The sequence below is a fragment of the Scyliorhinus torazame genome, chromosome 5 (assembly GCF_047496885.1).
Source record: "Scyliorhinus torazame isolate Kashiwa2021f chromosome 5, sScyTor2.1, whole genome shotgun sequence".
NCBI classification, from domain to species: Eukaryota; Metazoa; Chordata; class Chondrichthyes; order Carcharhiniformes; family Scyliorhinidae; genus Scyliorhinus; species Scyliorhinus torazame.
In genome coordinates, this window is record NC_092711.1 from 83,714,979 (window position 1) to 83,732,448 (window position 17,470).

Below are 17,470 nucleotides of genomic sequence, written 5' to 3' on the forward strand. Positions count from 1 at the left end.
GGGAACCACCCAGACCGTTTGTCATCAGGTTTTGTTCTGAATATTTGATAATCCCCCTCAGCTTCAGGTAAATTTCCATTTAGAAGTTTGAAATAGCAAAGCTACAATTTTACTTTATCAATTTTGGCAACAATTACTCTGACTTGCTGGTTATAAATGGTATTTTTACATCAGAATCAGGAGTCTTGGCAATTGGTTTGGAGGCAAGTTCCATCTCTCCCATCTCAAGCTCTTTCTCTCAGAAAGTAACAAATGGCCTGAATGGTTAAGGCCAAAGTCTCTGAAAGGCAAAGCCTTGAGTTCAAATTGTCACCATGTTGTGATACTTGATGCCAGTTCTTGAATTCAGAAATAAAAACCTTCTCGATCTCTTGCTGTAGCATCAGCACGAACCCGGGAAACCTGTTGAATCCACTTGGATTTGTCCGAGAGCCCAATGGATTAATGTGTTCAGGAGAGCAACCAAGGATGAGAGAGCGGAAATAATCTCGAGTTAACGATGAGGTGTTATTGTTCAGTGGTTATGTTCCCATCTGAGTCAGGATGATGTGGGTTCAATTTCAGCTCCAGAAACCTGACCATAAAATCCGGCTGGTATTCCGATGCTGTACTGAGGGAATACAGCACTGACGAATGTGATATAAAATAGTTCCTTTAGAGATACTAGTTAATGTAATGTAGAAATAAGCCACTTTGATTCTGGCAGTTAGGGACAAAGGGGTTTGAGACCGCATGGAAAAAGCAGGAAGAGGTGTGTCTATGAGAGTGATGCTGCATTGATAGGGGCCAGAGAAAGGGATTGGAAGTGAGCCAATCAGAATAGATCGAACAGGTCAGGAGGGACATAGGCTGACCTATGTCCGTCGAGTATGTGAAACTTGATACCATTTGAATTGATTTGCAGAGATCCCTTTGTTTCTTTGTTCATTCGCTTTCTGGGATATAGGAAACTGGATGTCTCCTATATTTCTATGAAATGAATCAAGCTTGCAAGCTAAATAAATAACTTCTTTTTACGTGCGAATCCATCTCAACTTTTATTGAGGCCAGACTGACAGAGAAAGAAATTTGGGGATCTACATTTGGTGCCGAAAACCGGGATTTCTCAGGGCGATCCTGATCCAACTGCGAAATCAGAATTAGACTGATTATGAACAGGAGGATGGGGAACAAAGGGCCCTCAATGTAGAACTGGAAAACGACCGCGCATTGATTGTTCCCCTCTTCTTATCGTCTGATTAGTCTGGTCACTCGCGGTTGGCACAGAAAGACCGCCTCGACGAAATCACAGGTCAGTCTGGGGATTAGCACTTTAATTGATGGGATTTCATATTGTTGTTTCGGCTTGGGTTAGGGTTTTGGGCTGATGGGACTTCATTAATGAAGGTTCAGTCTATTATAAGGGTTCAGAGGCTGATGTGACTTCATTGATGAAGGTTCAGTCTATTATAAGGGTTCAGAGGCTGATGTGACTTCATTGATGAAGGTTCAGTCTATTATATGGGTTCAGAGGCTGATGTGACTTCATTAATGAAGGTTCAGTCTATTATATGGGTTCAGAGGCTGATGTGACTTCATTAATGAAGGTTCAGTCCAGTATAACTGTTTTTAAATCTGAAGATGGTTCAACTCTATGTGTGAGTGTTTTAAATATATAGTTGATTAAGCTAAAATTGTCTCCTTGGACTGTAAAGTTCCGAGGTCTAGTTGAGATTGTGAGGAATGCTGCATATTGGTTGAAGCAGAAGTCTCTCAAAGGGTTAACAGCAGCAGGCGGAGTTGAAAACAGACAGTGCTTCTCACTCAGGCTTTGAGATAACAGCAGCAGCCGTAGTGTAATCGGATACCTTTCCTTTGAGTCAGTGAACACCAGCAAAGTTACGTTTTGAATTAATTAAAGGAAACCAGTGGGTTTCTCCACCTCTTTGATAAAAGTTATTATTTTCGAAAGCAATTGATTGAAATTGCCAGAATCTTAAATTTTACTTACTTGAAATAAGGTTTATCTCATTTTATCTGGAGATTAATAGAAATTTAAAGAAGATCATGGACACCATTTTAAAAAGTGTCAATCTGGAGATGATAGTTGATTTTGCTAATACTTATGTGTATGTAAAAGAAAAAAAAACTTGTTAAAAGAAAAATTGTTAAGATAAAGAAATAATTAAGTTGTAAATGTTATACAAGTTTGTGTTAAGCAAATTGTAAATTTAGTTCTGAGTTGAGATCAGAGCTAAGCTTGCAAGTTGCAGTAATTCAATTTGAATTTTCAAACATTTTTAAGTTTAAAAAAAAAGAGAGCAAATAGAGAAAAGAAGGACACAGATCTTGAATGCGTTGAATAGCACATTTCAAAGGCCCATAAACCTTTCTGTTATCTTAGACCTAAAACCGAAGAAGATTGAAGAGCCAGAGGAATTCCTGGAGCATTTTAATGAAATCCACCGGGGGCAGTCAGGCGATTTGCTGTATCAAAATGGTCAGAATTCCCCTCAATACTGTGCTATGTTAATGCATTGCCTACCACCTTCTGTGGTTACTGCTGTGAAATGTAATAACATGAATTGGACAGAGAACGACCCTTCCCAGATGGCAAGGGCAGTCAGATTTTACTGGAAGGAGGGTGTAGGCCAAGAAGGAGGCTCAGTTACAAAGGTTAAGACTGAGTATGTAATGAAAAAGGATGATCTGCGACCCCAACAAGCGGCAGAAATGGTAGTTTACCAGCAGGAGCCCCAATATAGTGACTTTGGGTGGGTGGATCAGCGAAGAGGAGGATGAGACAACAGTGCTATATTTCTATCACCCCCCCAGTGGTGGACGTTAGACGTTGAACAGTCACTGCATCACGTTACCCTGGCCTATGACAGGACTGGACGAAACAGGGAGTTGGAGGACAAATACCGGCCATTACTTGAGACCGAATGGCCAGTCAAGGTTACAGCCACAGTCACGGGAAAAGAAGGTACAGCCGATTTTGTTACAATATCACCACATTTATGGCCACAGTCAGCTTCGGTAAGCACTCATATTACACGTCAGGTCCATGACCAGTACCATGCCAGGGATATGGGGCGAATGGTCAGCACCTTACCGCAGCTCGTCAGAATAGGTATGAGATATACCTTTTGAACAATCCACGTCTGACATTTAAATACTGTACCACTATCAATCCAGCCTGTTTTCTTAGTGGTCCCCCTGTCCATGAAGACGCACCTGGCCACGACTGTTGAGCCTTGATTCAGGAAACTACCACAATAAGGGGCGATTTGAGTGACATTTCGTCAGAACAACCTGACATGATTATGTGTGGTCAAATATCCCACCGGGGTTTAGTTAATGACCTACTGCAGGCCCTCCTTATGCCCGCGCAGATTTCCGTTATTAAATGCGCTGCCCACATGAATGGTACAACCCCAGTTGACGTTGGTAATGAACGAGCAGATCGTGCAGCGCGCACAGCCGCACAAATTCAGCAAGTGATGGTGCCTAAAATGTTAAGTCAGACTAAACGATCTACTATGAATATGTCTGCTTCTGACAAGCCAATGCCAACCATCCAAGACGTCATAAGGTTACAGGAGGACGCTCCTGAGAGTGATAAACAAATGTGGAAACGGTTAGGTTGTACATATGATTCTGTTTCCTCTTTATGGACCACGCCTGCACATCAGACTTGTATGTCTGATGTGCTGGCTTTATGGGTCATTGAATGTGTACACTTTGCAACTCATTGTGGGGCTCGAGGGACTAGTGATTTGTTGCTGGACACTTGGTGGCACCCTAAAATGCAGGGGTTGGCCCAAAGTATCAGTAATCGGTGTTTGATTTGTCAGCAATATAACACCGGAAAAGGTATCCCTTGTGGGAAGGGGCAAACCCCGTTGCCCAGTGGTCCCTTTGAGACGCTCCAAATGGATTACATTGAGTTGGAAAGGTGTCAATGTTACAAATATGTTTTGGTCATTGTGGATGTGTTCAGCAGATGGGTCGAGGCGTATCCGACTATCTATAGTAAAGCTGCTACTGTGGTTAAAGTCTTGATGAGGGAAATCATTCCCCGGTACGGTATACCAGCTCAGTTAAGTTCTGATAATGGGCCTCATTTTATTGGACAAATTAACAAGGAGTTTTGCTCCCAGTTGGGCATACGCCAGCAGTTACACTGTGCTTACAGACCGCAGGCGGCCGGGTTGGTTGAGAGACACAATCAGACCCTCAAAACTAAATTGGCTAAATTAAGAGCAGACACGGGACTGACATGGCTTAAGTTGCTCCCCGTTGCCCTCTTCCAGCTGCGGGTTACACCTGCGGGACCAGCCCGGCTCTCTCCCGCCGAGATTCTTTATGGCAGGCCTCTTAGAACTCCTTGGAGCCTGCAGGTTCCCAGACGGGTTCAGTTTCATAAGATGACTGAAGAAATGACCACCTATGTTCTAGCCCTTACGCAAGTGCTCAAGGAACTCCATGGCCAAGTCAGCGCGGCTCACCAGCCATTGCCCCAGTACCTAGCTCACTTTCAGTCCAGCCCGGTAGTTATGTCATGGTCAAAAATTGGACTAGGAAGGGGTCGGAGCCGCGATGGGACGGGCCCTTCCAAGTTCTCCTTACCACCCCCACAGCAGTTAAAGTGGAGGGGCGAAGTGCTTGGTTCCACCTACATCACTGTAAATTGAGTCCATCTCCACTACTGTAAAAGGTCGGATACTAACCTGCCTCCCTTCTCCAGTGCTATTTTACAGGTGTGGAGCATGATGGAGTGGAACGCATCGTCTGTCTGATATTTGGCCTCACTTCGCTTGGCGTGTTATTGGCGATGGACATGGAAAAGGGGAATATTATGTATCTGTGTAGCCCCAACCAATCTACAAGGATACATCACCTATGCAAAGGTGATGTTCTTCGCTGCCCCCATATACGAGGACATGGTATCGACTCATGGAAGGTCATCAAAGTTAAGGAGAATGCAGGAGTCATGAAGCAGCTGCACCGGTCCCGGCGATGGGAAGGGAACATTATATGGACATTGCCTTGTTTTTGGAATACATGTAAATTTGATTTTGGATGTGTTAAAAGTGGTACAATAAAGGTAAAATCAGGCTGTCAGAAGAGTGTAGGAAGAGACCATGAGAAAGAGAAAGGGACTAGAGAGAGGACGGGACGTATGAGAAGGGAAGTACAGCTAGAACGTAGGTTACTGGGAGATACACAAGATAATTAAAAGGCCAAACTGAGGAAAACCCGGGTAGTATGAATCTCTTCTACCAGATTTACCACCGTCTGTATGGCCAGGGACGGGTTGTCTGCTACCCAAACCCCGCAGCGGTGTCTAGGTTATTTTCTGTTTCACCGCTTTGGGGCACTCCCCAAACGGTGGTTCATTGTCAGCATTCCGAGCCATTGCCCGAGCAAGTCACTCTTCCTTACGATCCGGATTCAGCACCACCGGCTATTTGCCTTCCCCTTCCTCGGGATAATTCCCATTCACAGTACGATAGGCTGCGACGGTGGAGGGCGTACATACCTAGCCACTTCACTCCCAATAGGGATTCCCGGTCGTACGAGAATTGCTTCAGCAGTGAAGGATATGGCTGTTTGCTGGTAGAGGTGGACACAAATATAACATGTCTGTTTCCCACCTGTACGGACAGGAGGTGCCATATCACCCAGGCGTCTGGCCAATGCGTTTGTTACAACACCACTTGCGTTCCATTGAACGCCGGCCTCCAGCTCCTCTGTGGCTGGGCGAATGTCTCTCATATCACTGTTGGGACTAGGGCTTTCCGCATTGCTGGGCGGCCCGAATGGGCATTTCAAAGTTGGATAAACTGGGCTACTGGGAGGTCCTTACGCAACCGATATGCTGATTGTGATGCTAGTCTCCACACGGAACAAGGATACTACTTTTTATTTAATGGTTCGGCGACCAACGTTTTGTCACCCCCATTTCCCCGCCGAATTGCTATAGGGACTCTAGTCCCTACCACAGTCCCCTGCCCTTCGGCGTGGAACCTGCATAATCAGTTAGCACGCCGGGCAGTCTCTGCTGAATTTTGCGAGAACTGGAAAAAACCTCAGGTTCTTGCACCCAACCGGGGCCACTCAGCCGGGTGGGGCATTCTGAGCGTATTGACATTGGGAGGTGTGGGGGGTTCCTTGGCTGTTAGTGATCGGAATTATTTTATTTGCGGCCTTACCATCTTGGGAAATGAAACCTTGGGAGCCCTCGGGGCAATAACTAAGGAGTTGTCTCAGCTACGGTTGTTTGCAATGCAGAACCGGCATGCTCTTGACTATCTTCTGGCCCGTGAGGGTGGGGTATGCGCCATAGTACAGGGCAAGTGTATCATGGGTGTTCAGGACTTGACCGCTAACATTACTAAATTTATGGATCGCATACGGGATCACTTGGACGGGATGCAGGATCCTGGCTCTTGGGGTAACTGGGGATTTGGAGGATGGACGGACTGGTTGATAAATATGGCCATGTATCTAGTGGTAGCTATCGGCTGCATCTTTGTGGGCCTGGCCATCCTTAAATGTGTGATGGGTAGAATGCGGGGTGCACTAGATCAGATCACCGCCCCAATCACCGGAAAAAAATTTTTAACTGTTAAAATCCATGAGGGTGAGGCAGATGAAGGGGGCTAAGACAGGAATTGGAAATGCAGCGACAGATCTTTTTAGATGAGGAACCGTAGCTATGGATTGGATAGTTCGGTTATCATGGAATGATAAAAGGAGGGAATGACGAATGTGATATAAAATAGTTACTTTAGAGATACTAGTTTATGTAATGTAGAAATAAGCCACTTTGATTCTGGCAGTTAGGGACAAAGGGGTTTGAGACCGCATGGAAAAAGCAGGAAGAGGTGTGTCTATGAGAGTGATGCTGCATTGATAGGGGCCAGAGAAAGGGATTGGAAGTGAGCCAATCAGAATAGATCGAACAGGTCAGGAGGGACATAGGCTGACCTATGTCCGTCGAGTATGTGAAACTTGATACCATTTGAATTGATTTGCAGAGATCCCTTTGTTTCTTTGTTCATTCGCTTTCTGGGATATAGGAAACTGGATGTCTCCTATATTTCTATGAAATGAATCAAGCTTGCAAGCTAAATAAATAACTTCTTTTTACGTGCGAATCCATCTCAACTTTTATTGAGGCCAGACTGACAGAGAAAGAAATTTGGGGATCTACAGCACTGTACTGAGGGAATACAGCACTGTACAGAGGGAATACAGCACTGTACAGAGGGAATACAGCACTGTACTGAGGGAATACTGCACTGTCTTTCAGAGGAAACCTTCCACTATAACCCCATCTGCTCTTGCAGCTAGATGTAAAAGTTCCTTTGATGATATTTCAAAGGAAGTTCTCTCGAATGAACTGCTCAATATAAAGCCCTCGGTGATGAGCACTGAACAGATAATCTGGTCATAATCATAGTTCTGTTTTGAACTCACTTTCTTGCTTCACAGATGCTGCCTGACCTGCTGAGTATTTCCAGCATTCTTATTTGTGATTGTAGGAGCCTGTTGTACACAATCTGGCTGCTGCATTTCCCACATTACAACAGTGACTATACTTCAAAAGAACCTCAGTGTCTGTAAAGCACTTTGGGACATCCTGGAAGTTTTGAGCGGTGCTACATAAATCCAAGTGTTCCATTAACAAAGGAGAAAAGACCCAACAATGGAACAGTCGGTAACAGGACATCAATCAGTCTTCTCTTATCTTAGAGAAATCAAGGACTCCCACACTGTGTTTAATGCAATTCATGTCCATTCTGATAATCCCATTAACTGGGCTGGAGTTTAACATCAATGGAAATAAATCTGAACTGTCAGAATGAACATGGTTCATTCCTGGGTGTAGGAATCCAATCCCTGTAATCACATGTGAACTCTCTGGTGACTCAGACGAGCGGATGGCTGAGTGAATCCTCTGCCACACACGGGGCAAGTGAACGGCTTCTCCCCCGAATGGATTCGCTGGTGGTTCATCAACTCCCTTCTGCTTTTAAAGCTCTTCTCACAGTCAGAACATTGAAATGGTCTCTCATCGGTGTGAACAAGTGTATGTGTCCTAAGCTGCGATTTTGCAGCGAATCCCTTCCCACACTCAGCACAGGTAAAGGGTTTCTCTCCATTGTGAATTCGCTGGTGATTCTGAAAATTAGGTAAATTAGTGAAACTCTTCCCACACTCAGTGCAGGTGAATGCCTTCTCTTCAGTGTGAACACGCTGGTGTCTAAGAAGATGTGATGATCTAATAAATCCCTTCCCACACACAGAGCAGACATATGGCCTCTCACCAGTGTGGACACGCTTGTGTAGAATGAGGTGGGAAGAACAAGTGAATCTCTGCCCGCACTCAGAGCAGTGGAATGGTCTCTCCCCAGTGTGAACCCGTAGATGTTCAGTGAGGTGGGATGAACACCGGAAGCTCTTCCCACACTGAGAGCAATCGTATGGTTTCTTTCCAGTGTGAACTTGCTGGTGTGTCATTAGGCTGGATGACTGAGTGAATTCCTTTCCACAGTTGGAGCAAGTGAACAACTTATCTCCAGTGTGACTGTGTTTATGAGTTTCCACTGCAGATGGGGAGCTGAAACCCTTCCCACAGTCCCCACATTTCCACGGTTTCACCATGGTGTCACTGGATTGGATAATCAGTTAAAGCCTCGTTGACACAAAGAATAATTGTACAGTGTCTCCCCGCTGTGAATGATGTGATGGTTTTTCAGGTTGTGTAATAGTTTCTCTCACTCGGGTGTGTGTCGGTGTGGGTCTCGGTGCTTTTCCAGTCACACTGATGTTTCAGATCCTTTCCTACATCAACGGCTGGTGATCTTCAACTCATCGTGAATGTGTGACATCCTCTCCTTCCAATCCCCTGTAAAAGGAGTTGACTGTGTCAGTATCACTGTCTGCCCAAGATAGAAATTCAGAACAAATAATTCTAATTTCAATGGAATATTCTTCTCTCTCTTATTTCCCCAAATATGTTGGCCAATCAAAGTAAAAGAAGGCAAAATCACAACAAAAACAAGGAAAACTTTTTAACTAAACCAGAATGTTGTTTTCAGTGTCTCAGAAGCACTCTGCACCCTGAGGTACCAACCATTGTGGAAGGTGTCAAGTGTACTGGAGGACACCTCATGTTTCCGTTCCAGGGCCACCTGAACATGGACAAGACCACGGAAGAGAGGCGAGCAGCCAGAGGAAGCCCTACATTCTCCCCCCATAGGGCTCCAATCTGGATCTACAAATTGGTGTTTTAAACAGATCAGGAGCAGATCTTCTTCCGCTCCGACTAGCCCAGACCCCTCTGTGCAGCAAAGCTGACCTTCCAAAAGAACATCCTGCCTAAGCCCACTCCCCCACCCTATCCCCATAACCCCACCTAACCTGCAGATCTTTGGGTTGTGGGAGGACAGCAGAGCACCGGAAGAAACCCAGGCAGAAACGGGGAGAATGTGCAAACTTCACAACGACAGCCACCCAAGTTCGGATTCAAATCCGGGTCTCAGTCGCTGTGAGGCAGTTCCATTTAACAACTTTAAAATATACTGAATAATGTATCCGGGCACTAGGACCCAGTTGGAAAAGAGACCCTGAAGGTTCTGCCCATTCTCTCCTACGTCACCCAGAGATCATCGCATGCGCTCTTCCTTTCTCTGAACCATCATGGCGGCCGTTCACCTGGCCCTGATCCCAGGCTCAGGAACCGGAGCCACAAACTCGCTCCGGCAGCGTCTTATTTTGGGTTTACAGCGTTCACTGAGGAGTTGAGAAACTCTCTCCGTCCAGAGCTGGCTCCATCACTCCCCCTGGATTCCATATCCTGACCAGTTTACTGCAGCCCATCTACACCACCGCTTCCCGGTCCTCTCCGACTCGGAACAGAGGAGCCATCCAGAATGCCCCGCGGCTGGCTGGGCCTGGAGCATGCGCACTCAGCACCTGCGCAATGAGTCAGTTGGATCGAGCGGTTTCTGGGCCGCGGGGGATTGTGGGAACAATGGCCACCATTCATCAGCTCTAGTAGGGAAATTTTAATTTTAAAAAATAATCTTTACTGTCACAAGTAGGCGTATATTAACAATGCAATGAAGTTACTATGAAAAGCCCCTAGTCGCCACATTCCGGCGCCTGTTCGGGTCACAGAGGGAGACTTCAGAATAGAACAAAGAAAAGTACAGCACAGGAACAGGCCCTTCGGCCCTCCAAGCCCGTGCCCACCATGCTACCCATCTAAACTAAAATCTTCTACACTTCCTGGGTCCGTATCCCTCTATTCCCATCCAATTCACCTAACAAGCACGTCTTTTGGGACTTATGGGAGGAAACATTAGTACCCGAAGAAACCCACGCATACATGGGGAGAACGTGCAGACTCCGCATAGACAGTGATCCAAGCCGGAAATTGAACCCAGGACCTTGTGAAGCAACAGTGCTAACAACTGTGCGACCGTTCATTAGGCTGCAAGTGATGTTTTTAGCCTTGATGAGTCCATGGGCCAAGTATTTGTTCAAAGGTTGCAGCCCCTGTATAGTTACCTGAAGGGACTGCTCCTCAATATTTGGTTAATTTTGGTCCCAAAAGATGTGCTGTTAGGTAATTTGAACATTCTGAATTCTCCCTCTGTGTCCCCGAACAGGTGCCGGAGTGTGGTGATTGGGGGCTTTTCACAGTAACTTCATTACAATGTTAATGTAAGCCTACTTGTGACAACAAAGATCATTATTATTAAATAGCCTGGCAAGGTGGGTGGGGGGGGGGGGGGGGGGGTCTTGTGGAGCAGTGTGGTTGCCTCTGAGCTAGAATCTCCGGATTCGAGTTCTACCCCAGGACATGATGGCCAAGGAAAGTATGTTCATAACCCGGTCAAACAGGTTAAGTGTGCAAATGCTTCTCAGCACACCAATGTCTGACGGCAAGAGTGGGAGAGAGTCCTGGTCAGCCACGTGTTGCGTGTGAGCCTCTCAAGTTATAAACCCTTGGTATCAGACTAGTGACCAGTTCCAGGAATTGCTCGCTATGGAAACACGAGTGAGAAAATAATTAAATTGATGTTTTTGTCAGGCGCTAGGACCCGGGTGGGAACATGTGCTGAAGCCCCGCCCACCATATTTTACATCTCCAAAACCCGGCGCAAATGCTCTCTCCCCGTTAAATCAACAGTTAACCTTGGGCTTTTGGGGGGATAAAGCCCAGAGCTGCAAATGAGGGACCCGCAGGTTCATATTCGGGGTTTGAGGCATTCACCAGGTGTTTAGAAACCCTCCACGTCCACCCACCAGCTCCATTGCTCCCTCCGCATTCCACATCTTCACCAATTTGGCGATATGACAGACAAGAGACTTGCCATCGCTATCACTGCACATGCTCCAGACACCGGGCGGTACTGCGTTTGCGCACTACTCTCCTGTGGTGTGAATGGAGGACATTCCCCACCGCGGGGGATACTGGGTATAAACACTGTCATTGAATGTTAAAACCAGTGAACAGTGAATTGTTTTGATATCATGTGGCGAATGGGTACGCTGGGACGGGAATCAATAAAATTAAGAATCAAATTATACACCTACCTAAGTGAACCTTTCCTTTAGATAATTTGGATATTCTGAATTCTTCCTCCATGTACCCGAACAGGTGCCACAGTTACTTCATTGCAGTGTAGTGTAAGGCTACTTGTGACAATAATAAAGATTATTATTATTATTGTGCATAAGCCAGTGGTTCTTTCTATCCAGGGGCCTTTTAATGCTCCTGAGTCAGGAATCTGACCTGAACTCGATTGTGTAATAATAATAATTATTATTATTGTCACAAGTAGGCTCTGAGAGGTCTATGAAATGCAGGAGAGATTAAATGGTGAAAGGGATGCAAGGCAAAATGAAATGGCAATTGGGAATATAGAAAGATTTCTAACACTGATGGTGGCCATTCTGCAGGGTCGACGATTCAGTGAATCGAGAATGATTAGAGTGTGGTGCTAATAATGCCAGGGTTACAGGGTTGATCCCCGTGCTGGCTGTCCAAGTTCCCCTGTGTGCAGGTTGCTGCATTCTGTTATGATTCTTGGATTTGGATTTATTGTCACGGGTACCGAGGTACAGTGAAAAGTATTGTTCTGTGTACAGTCCAGACAGATCGTTCCATACATGAAAACATAGTACATACTATGGATTACCTCCAGAGTTGACAATTCTAATGTACTCCTGAAGGCTCTGCCACATTCTCCCATCTATAAAATTGAGGTCATTCAAAATTCTGCAGACCAATGTCTCAACTTGCAGACAGCCATCTATTTACACAACCCCCCCCTCCTCTAATTGTGGCCCCTCTTGCCCCCATTTCAATTGTGCACCATTGGTGGCCCCGCCCCTTCAGTTGCCTCGACACAAAGCTCTGGAATATGTTCTACCCACTCCCACATCCTGTCAACATGCTGAGATTTGAACCCGTGCCCCCAGATCATTCGCCTGAGCCTCTGTATAACTAGTCCAGATTACATGACCACTACACCATATTCTCCCCTCAACTTGGGGTGAGAAAAGGGCAGCATGGTGGCGCAGTTATTAGCACTGCTGCCTCACAGTGCTGGGGACGGGTTCGATCCCGGGTCACTGTACATTGGAGTTTGCACATTCGCCCCGTGTCTGTGTGGGTCTCACCCCAACAACAAAAAAGGTGTGCGGGATAGGTGGATTGGCCATGCTAAATAGCCCCTTAAGTGGAAAAATTAATAAAAATGAAATAGATTTGGGGTGGGAAAGCATATGAGCAGCAAGAGTTTTGGATGATTTCAGCTTTTCAGGTGCTGGGAAGCAGGATCAATGAGAGAGGCTGGTCACGAATGCATTGGAATAGTCAAACCTCAAGTTGATGTGGGTTTGAATGAGGATTCCAGCAGCAGACAAGCTGGGGCAGGCTGGAGACAGGTAACGTTACAGAGGTGGAATTCCGTGGTGTTTCCGATGGTGTAGATATGTAATCAGAAACTCGTCGGATTGGTTCAGCCTCAGACAGTTCCCAGGGAGAGGGATGGGCCCGGGAGTTAGGGAACGTAATTTCAAATGGTGACTGGAGATAACGGCTTTGATCTTCCCAAATTTTAATTGGAGGAAATTTCTGCTCATCCAGTGGATGTGGGATAAACAGTTTGATAATTTAGTATCAGTGGAGGAATGGAGAGGGGTGGTGGTGAGGTAGGGCTTGGTGTTGTCAGTGTCCATGTGAAAACTAACATGGTACTTTTGGACGGTGGGACAGTGGATAGCATTGCTGCCTCACAGCACCAGGGACCAGGTTTGAATCTGGCCTTGGATGACTGTCAGTATGGAGTTTGCGCATTCTCCCCAAATCTGTGTGGGTTTCCTCCGGGTGCTGCCACAGTCCAAAGATGTGCAGGTTAGGTGGTGTTATGGGGATAGGGTGAGGTTATGGGCCTAGCTAGCGCGCTCTTTCAGGCGTATAGTGCAATCCTGAGCGGCCAAATGGCCTCCTTCTGCACTTTAGGGATTCTATGGATTCTAGTGCCATCATGTCGATGGGAAATAGGAGGGGCCAAGGATAGATCCTTGGGGGACACCATGTTGGAGAGGAAAGGGAGTTTGGAGATGGGGTGGTACTTTGCAGGAAGTTAGGGTCAAAGGTTGTTTTCTCAGGAAAGGTGAAGATAGTGTATTTAAAAGTGAGAGGGCCAAAGCCAGAAGAGAGAGAGAACTGTTAACGATATCAGTTAATGTGGGGAAGTTGGATGGTCAGCGGTTTAGTGAGAATTGGGTCAAGGGAGCAGAAGGCAGGTCTCGTAATCAAGATGAGATTGAACAGGACATGACAGGAGATCGGAGAGAAACCGGAGATAGATCCGAGTTCACACTCAGACAAGGGGGATTTTTAGAGACAGTTTGGCCCAGTGGAGCTAGTGGAAGGGAGGGAAGCAGCAGAGCAGCTGATCAGATTGTCCACTCACTGTAATTACTTGTGAATTCGCTGGTGTCTCATCAGGTTTGATGACTGTGTGAATCTCTTCATACACTTGGGGCAGGTGTATGGCCTCTCCCTAGTGTGAACTCGCTGATGTGCCAGCAGGCTGGATGACTGAGTGAATGTCTTCCTACACTGGGAGCAGGTGAACGGTCTTTCCCCAGTGTGAGTCCGCTGGTGTACAGTGAGGTCAGATGATGTCTTGAACCCAGTTCCGCAGTAAGAGCACCTGAAAGGTTTCTCGTCAGTGTGAATACGTTGATGACGCATCAGTTCCCCGGAACTTTTAAAGCACTTCTCACAGTCTTGGCATTTAAAAGGTTTCTCATCAGTGTGAACACGTTGATGGTGGAGCAGTTCCCGGGAACTTTTGTAGCACTTCCTGCAGTCTGGGCATTTAAATGGTCTCTTCTCATTGTGAACACTCTGGTGATTCAGCAGAGTGGATAACTGAGTGAATCCCTTCCCACACTCAGAGCAGGTGTAAGGTCTCTCCCCAGTGTGAGTGCGCTGGTGTGTCCGCAGGTTTGATGACCTACTGAACCCACTGCCGCACGCGGAGCAGGTGAAAGGCCTCTCCCCAGTGTGAGTGCGTTGGTGTTCACGGAGTTGAGATGACTGCTTGAACCCAGTCCCACAGTGAGAGCATCTGAACGGTCGCTCGTTGGTGTGAGCACGTTGATGGAGTATCAGGTCCCGGGAACTTTTATAGCACTTCCCACAGTCTGGACATTTAAATGGTCTCTCGTCCGTGTGAACCCGCTGGTGCGTCATCAAGTCAGATGACCGACTGAATCCCTTCCCACACTCTGAGCAGATGAATGGTCTCTTCCCAGTGTGAACTAGCTGGTGTCTCAGCAGGTTGGACGACTGAGTGAATCCCTTCCCACAGAGGGAGCAGTTGAATGGTTTCTCCCCGGTGTGCACTCGCTGGTGTTGCAGCAGGCTGGTTGATCGAGAGAATCTCTTCCCACAATCAGAGCAAGTGAATGGCCTCTCCACAGAGTGTCTTGGATGATGAATTTCCAGTTGAGATGTGGATCTGAATCCCTCCTCACATTCCCATGGTTTCTCCTCACTGTTAACGGAGCTTTTGCCTTCCATGTTCAAAATTCACCGATATTCACGTTACAACAAAATGTGCGATTCTCAGATCCTGATGTGATGTTTGGCTTGAGTTTCCTGAATGCAAATCTTCCCCTTGTAACACTCTGTCAAATTGATTTAAAACAGAAATATGGAAGTGAGAGACAACCCACAAAAACACAAAGGCAGGTTGTGAAATTGAGCTGCATGAATCTGGTCATTTGTGGGGCCGGCACTGGGAAAAAGTGACCATGAAAACTGCTGGATTGTTATGAAACCCAACTGGTTCACTAATGTATTGCAGGGAAGGCAACCTGCCACCCAGTCTGAGCCCACACAAGACTTGGGCCTCTGCAAGAATACAAGAAACAGGAGCAGCAGTAGACCATTCGGCCCGTCAAACCTGTTCTGCCATTGAACACGATTGTGGCTGATCTTGGTCTTCCTTCCCCTTTCCCGCCAGCTCCCCATCTCCTTGACTTCCTGAGAGACCAAAAATCTCACCATCTTAACCTTAAATATATTCAATGGTGGATCATCCACAATCCTCTGGGCGAGGGAATTCCATGTGACAAGAAAGACAGAAAGGGAGAGAAAAAGAGAGTGAGTCGTGGTGGAGAGACAGAGACAGAAATGATGCGAGAAAGAGAGAGAGAGAGAGAAGGGAGTGGGAGTGACAGGAGCAATGGAGAGACATTTTCTCAACCGACAACTGAATCACAATTTGACAAAATCTCCTAAACCCTTAACCTGCACCACCTGGATGGACCAGGACAGCAGATGTATGAGAAAACCATCACCTGCAAGTTTCACTCCAAGACACACACCATCCGAACTTGTCTGACATCCAGTACTGGAGGAGCATAAATTTCCACTATTTAAATATTGAGAAGACTAAACCCATTCTCTTCATCCCCTCGACAAACTCCACTCCCTTGCCACCAACTCCATCCCTGTCAAATGTGTACGGCTGAAGCAGTCTGTTCACAACGCTGGTGAAATATGTGACACCTGATGAGGTTCCAAACACATATCCACATCACCACCAAGATCACCTATTTCCACCTCAGTAACACAGCCTGACTCCGCCTTAGTGTATTCTTATCTGCTGCAGAAATTATCATTCATTCCTTTGGTATCTCTCGGCCAAATTATTCTAACACACTCCCAGCCGGCCTCCAACAACCCCTCCATCCCATCCAAAACTCTGCTACCCATGTGCTTACTCACAACAAGTCTTGTTTATCCATCCCCTGTGCTCACTGATCTACAAACGATTCCTTTTAAGAAGCACCGAAAGTTGAAATTTCCCATTCTTCTTTTCCTCTAATTGTGATCATCCTGATCTCTGTAATCTCCTCCACACCCCTTTGAGATCTCTGCACTCATTTAATTCCAGCCACTATAGCATTCCATATTTTAACCTCTCTCCCATTACTGGCCTTTTATCATTTGACTGCTGCGAGTAACCAATTAAAAAGGCTTGTGCGCATGCGGATTTCTGGGAACACGCAAACAAGATGGCGGCCGGTTAGTTCTGTCTGTGACAAACCTGCAGCCACCGCTCAGGTCACCGGGTACCGGAAGTTTTTTTTTCTGGTTTCCTGTTTCTATAACATGTTTACGAACCGTGTGTAACGACCGGGCTGATCCCTCCGTCCCGCTATTCCCACCTTTATGGATTGCGAATCCGAGAAAGAACCTTCTTCACATCGCCATTAATGACACTGCGCATGCTTCACTCAGCCCAGTCCCGCCTCCTCATTCGCTCCGATTGGTTGGAGGACCAGCCGCTCCTGCTCGGTCCCCTGGTTCCGCCCCCTCTCTTCTCATTGGCCTGGAGCTGCCGTCAATCACCCCGCGCATTGTGAGGTGTCAGGTGAGGGGTCAGTGTCGGGGGCGGGGTTTACCAACCCCAGTGGGGCCCCAGAGCTGAATGTGAAACAATGAACATTCTCCACTCTCACTGTCCGCCACTTCCGGCTTCTCTCCACAAACAACCTCACAGAGACCAGGAGGGAGACACTGACCCAGTGACAATGTCACTGCATTAGAGGAAAAGTCTAATGTAACCCCTCCGGGTCAAAAAGGCAGAAAGTAGGAAACCAGTAAGTTTAAAGCCTGTTGGGAATGGAATCCATTATTGAGGAAGTAGTAACTGGACATTTGGAAAGTCAAACCGCAATCCATCAGTGGTTTTGTGAAGGGTAAATCGTGTTTGACAAATTTGTTGTGAGCTCTTGGAAGATGTAACAAGCCAAGTGGATAATGGAGGTCCTGTAGATGTATTTGGACTTCCAGAATACATTTGATATGGTGTCATATAAAAGATAATAAACAAGGTAAGATCCCACGGTGTTGAGAGGTAATATATTAGTTTGG

The 17,470-nt window shown here is 46.5% G+C and overlaps 2 protein-coding genes and 1 long non-coding RNA gene across 12 annotated transcripts in view; 1 reads left to right on the top strand and 2 right to left on the bottom strand.

Annotated features, from left to right (window-relative positions):
- LOC140422821 (uncharacterized) overlaps positions 1–16,567 on the bottom strand; it is a 44,671-nt gene extending 28,104 nt beyond the window's left edge. Inside the window, 2 exon segments of the mRNA XM_072507724.1 lie at positions 14,000–15,213; positions 16,319–16,567. Of these exon segments, the coding sequence (XP_072363825.1) occupies positions 14,000–15,106 (1,107 nt within the window). The 5' untranslated portion in view covers positions 15,107–15,213; positions 16,319–16,567.
- On the bottom strand, positions 7,129–9,863 carry LOC140418703 (uncharacterized). The gene is made up of 2 exons (XR_011945252.1): positions 9,709–9,863; positions 7,129–8,899 (listed from the first exon to the last, which is right to left on the bottom strand). It is a non-coding gene; the product is annotated as an uncharacterized lncRNA (long non-coding RNA).
- The window catches only part of LOC140418697 (uncharacterized), a 42,465-nt gene continuing 34,852 nt past the window's right edge, over positions 9,858–17,470 (top strand). For 3 of the 10 annotated variants that reach the window (XR_011945250.1, XM_072502261.1, XM_072502260.1), the window contains exon 1: positions 16,669–17,430. The gene's annotated coding sequence lies outside the window, so the exon portion shown is untranslated. The other 7 variants (XM_072502264.1, XM_072502262.1, XM_072502266.1 and 4 more) reach the window with 7 other exon arrangements.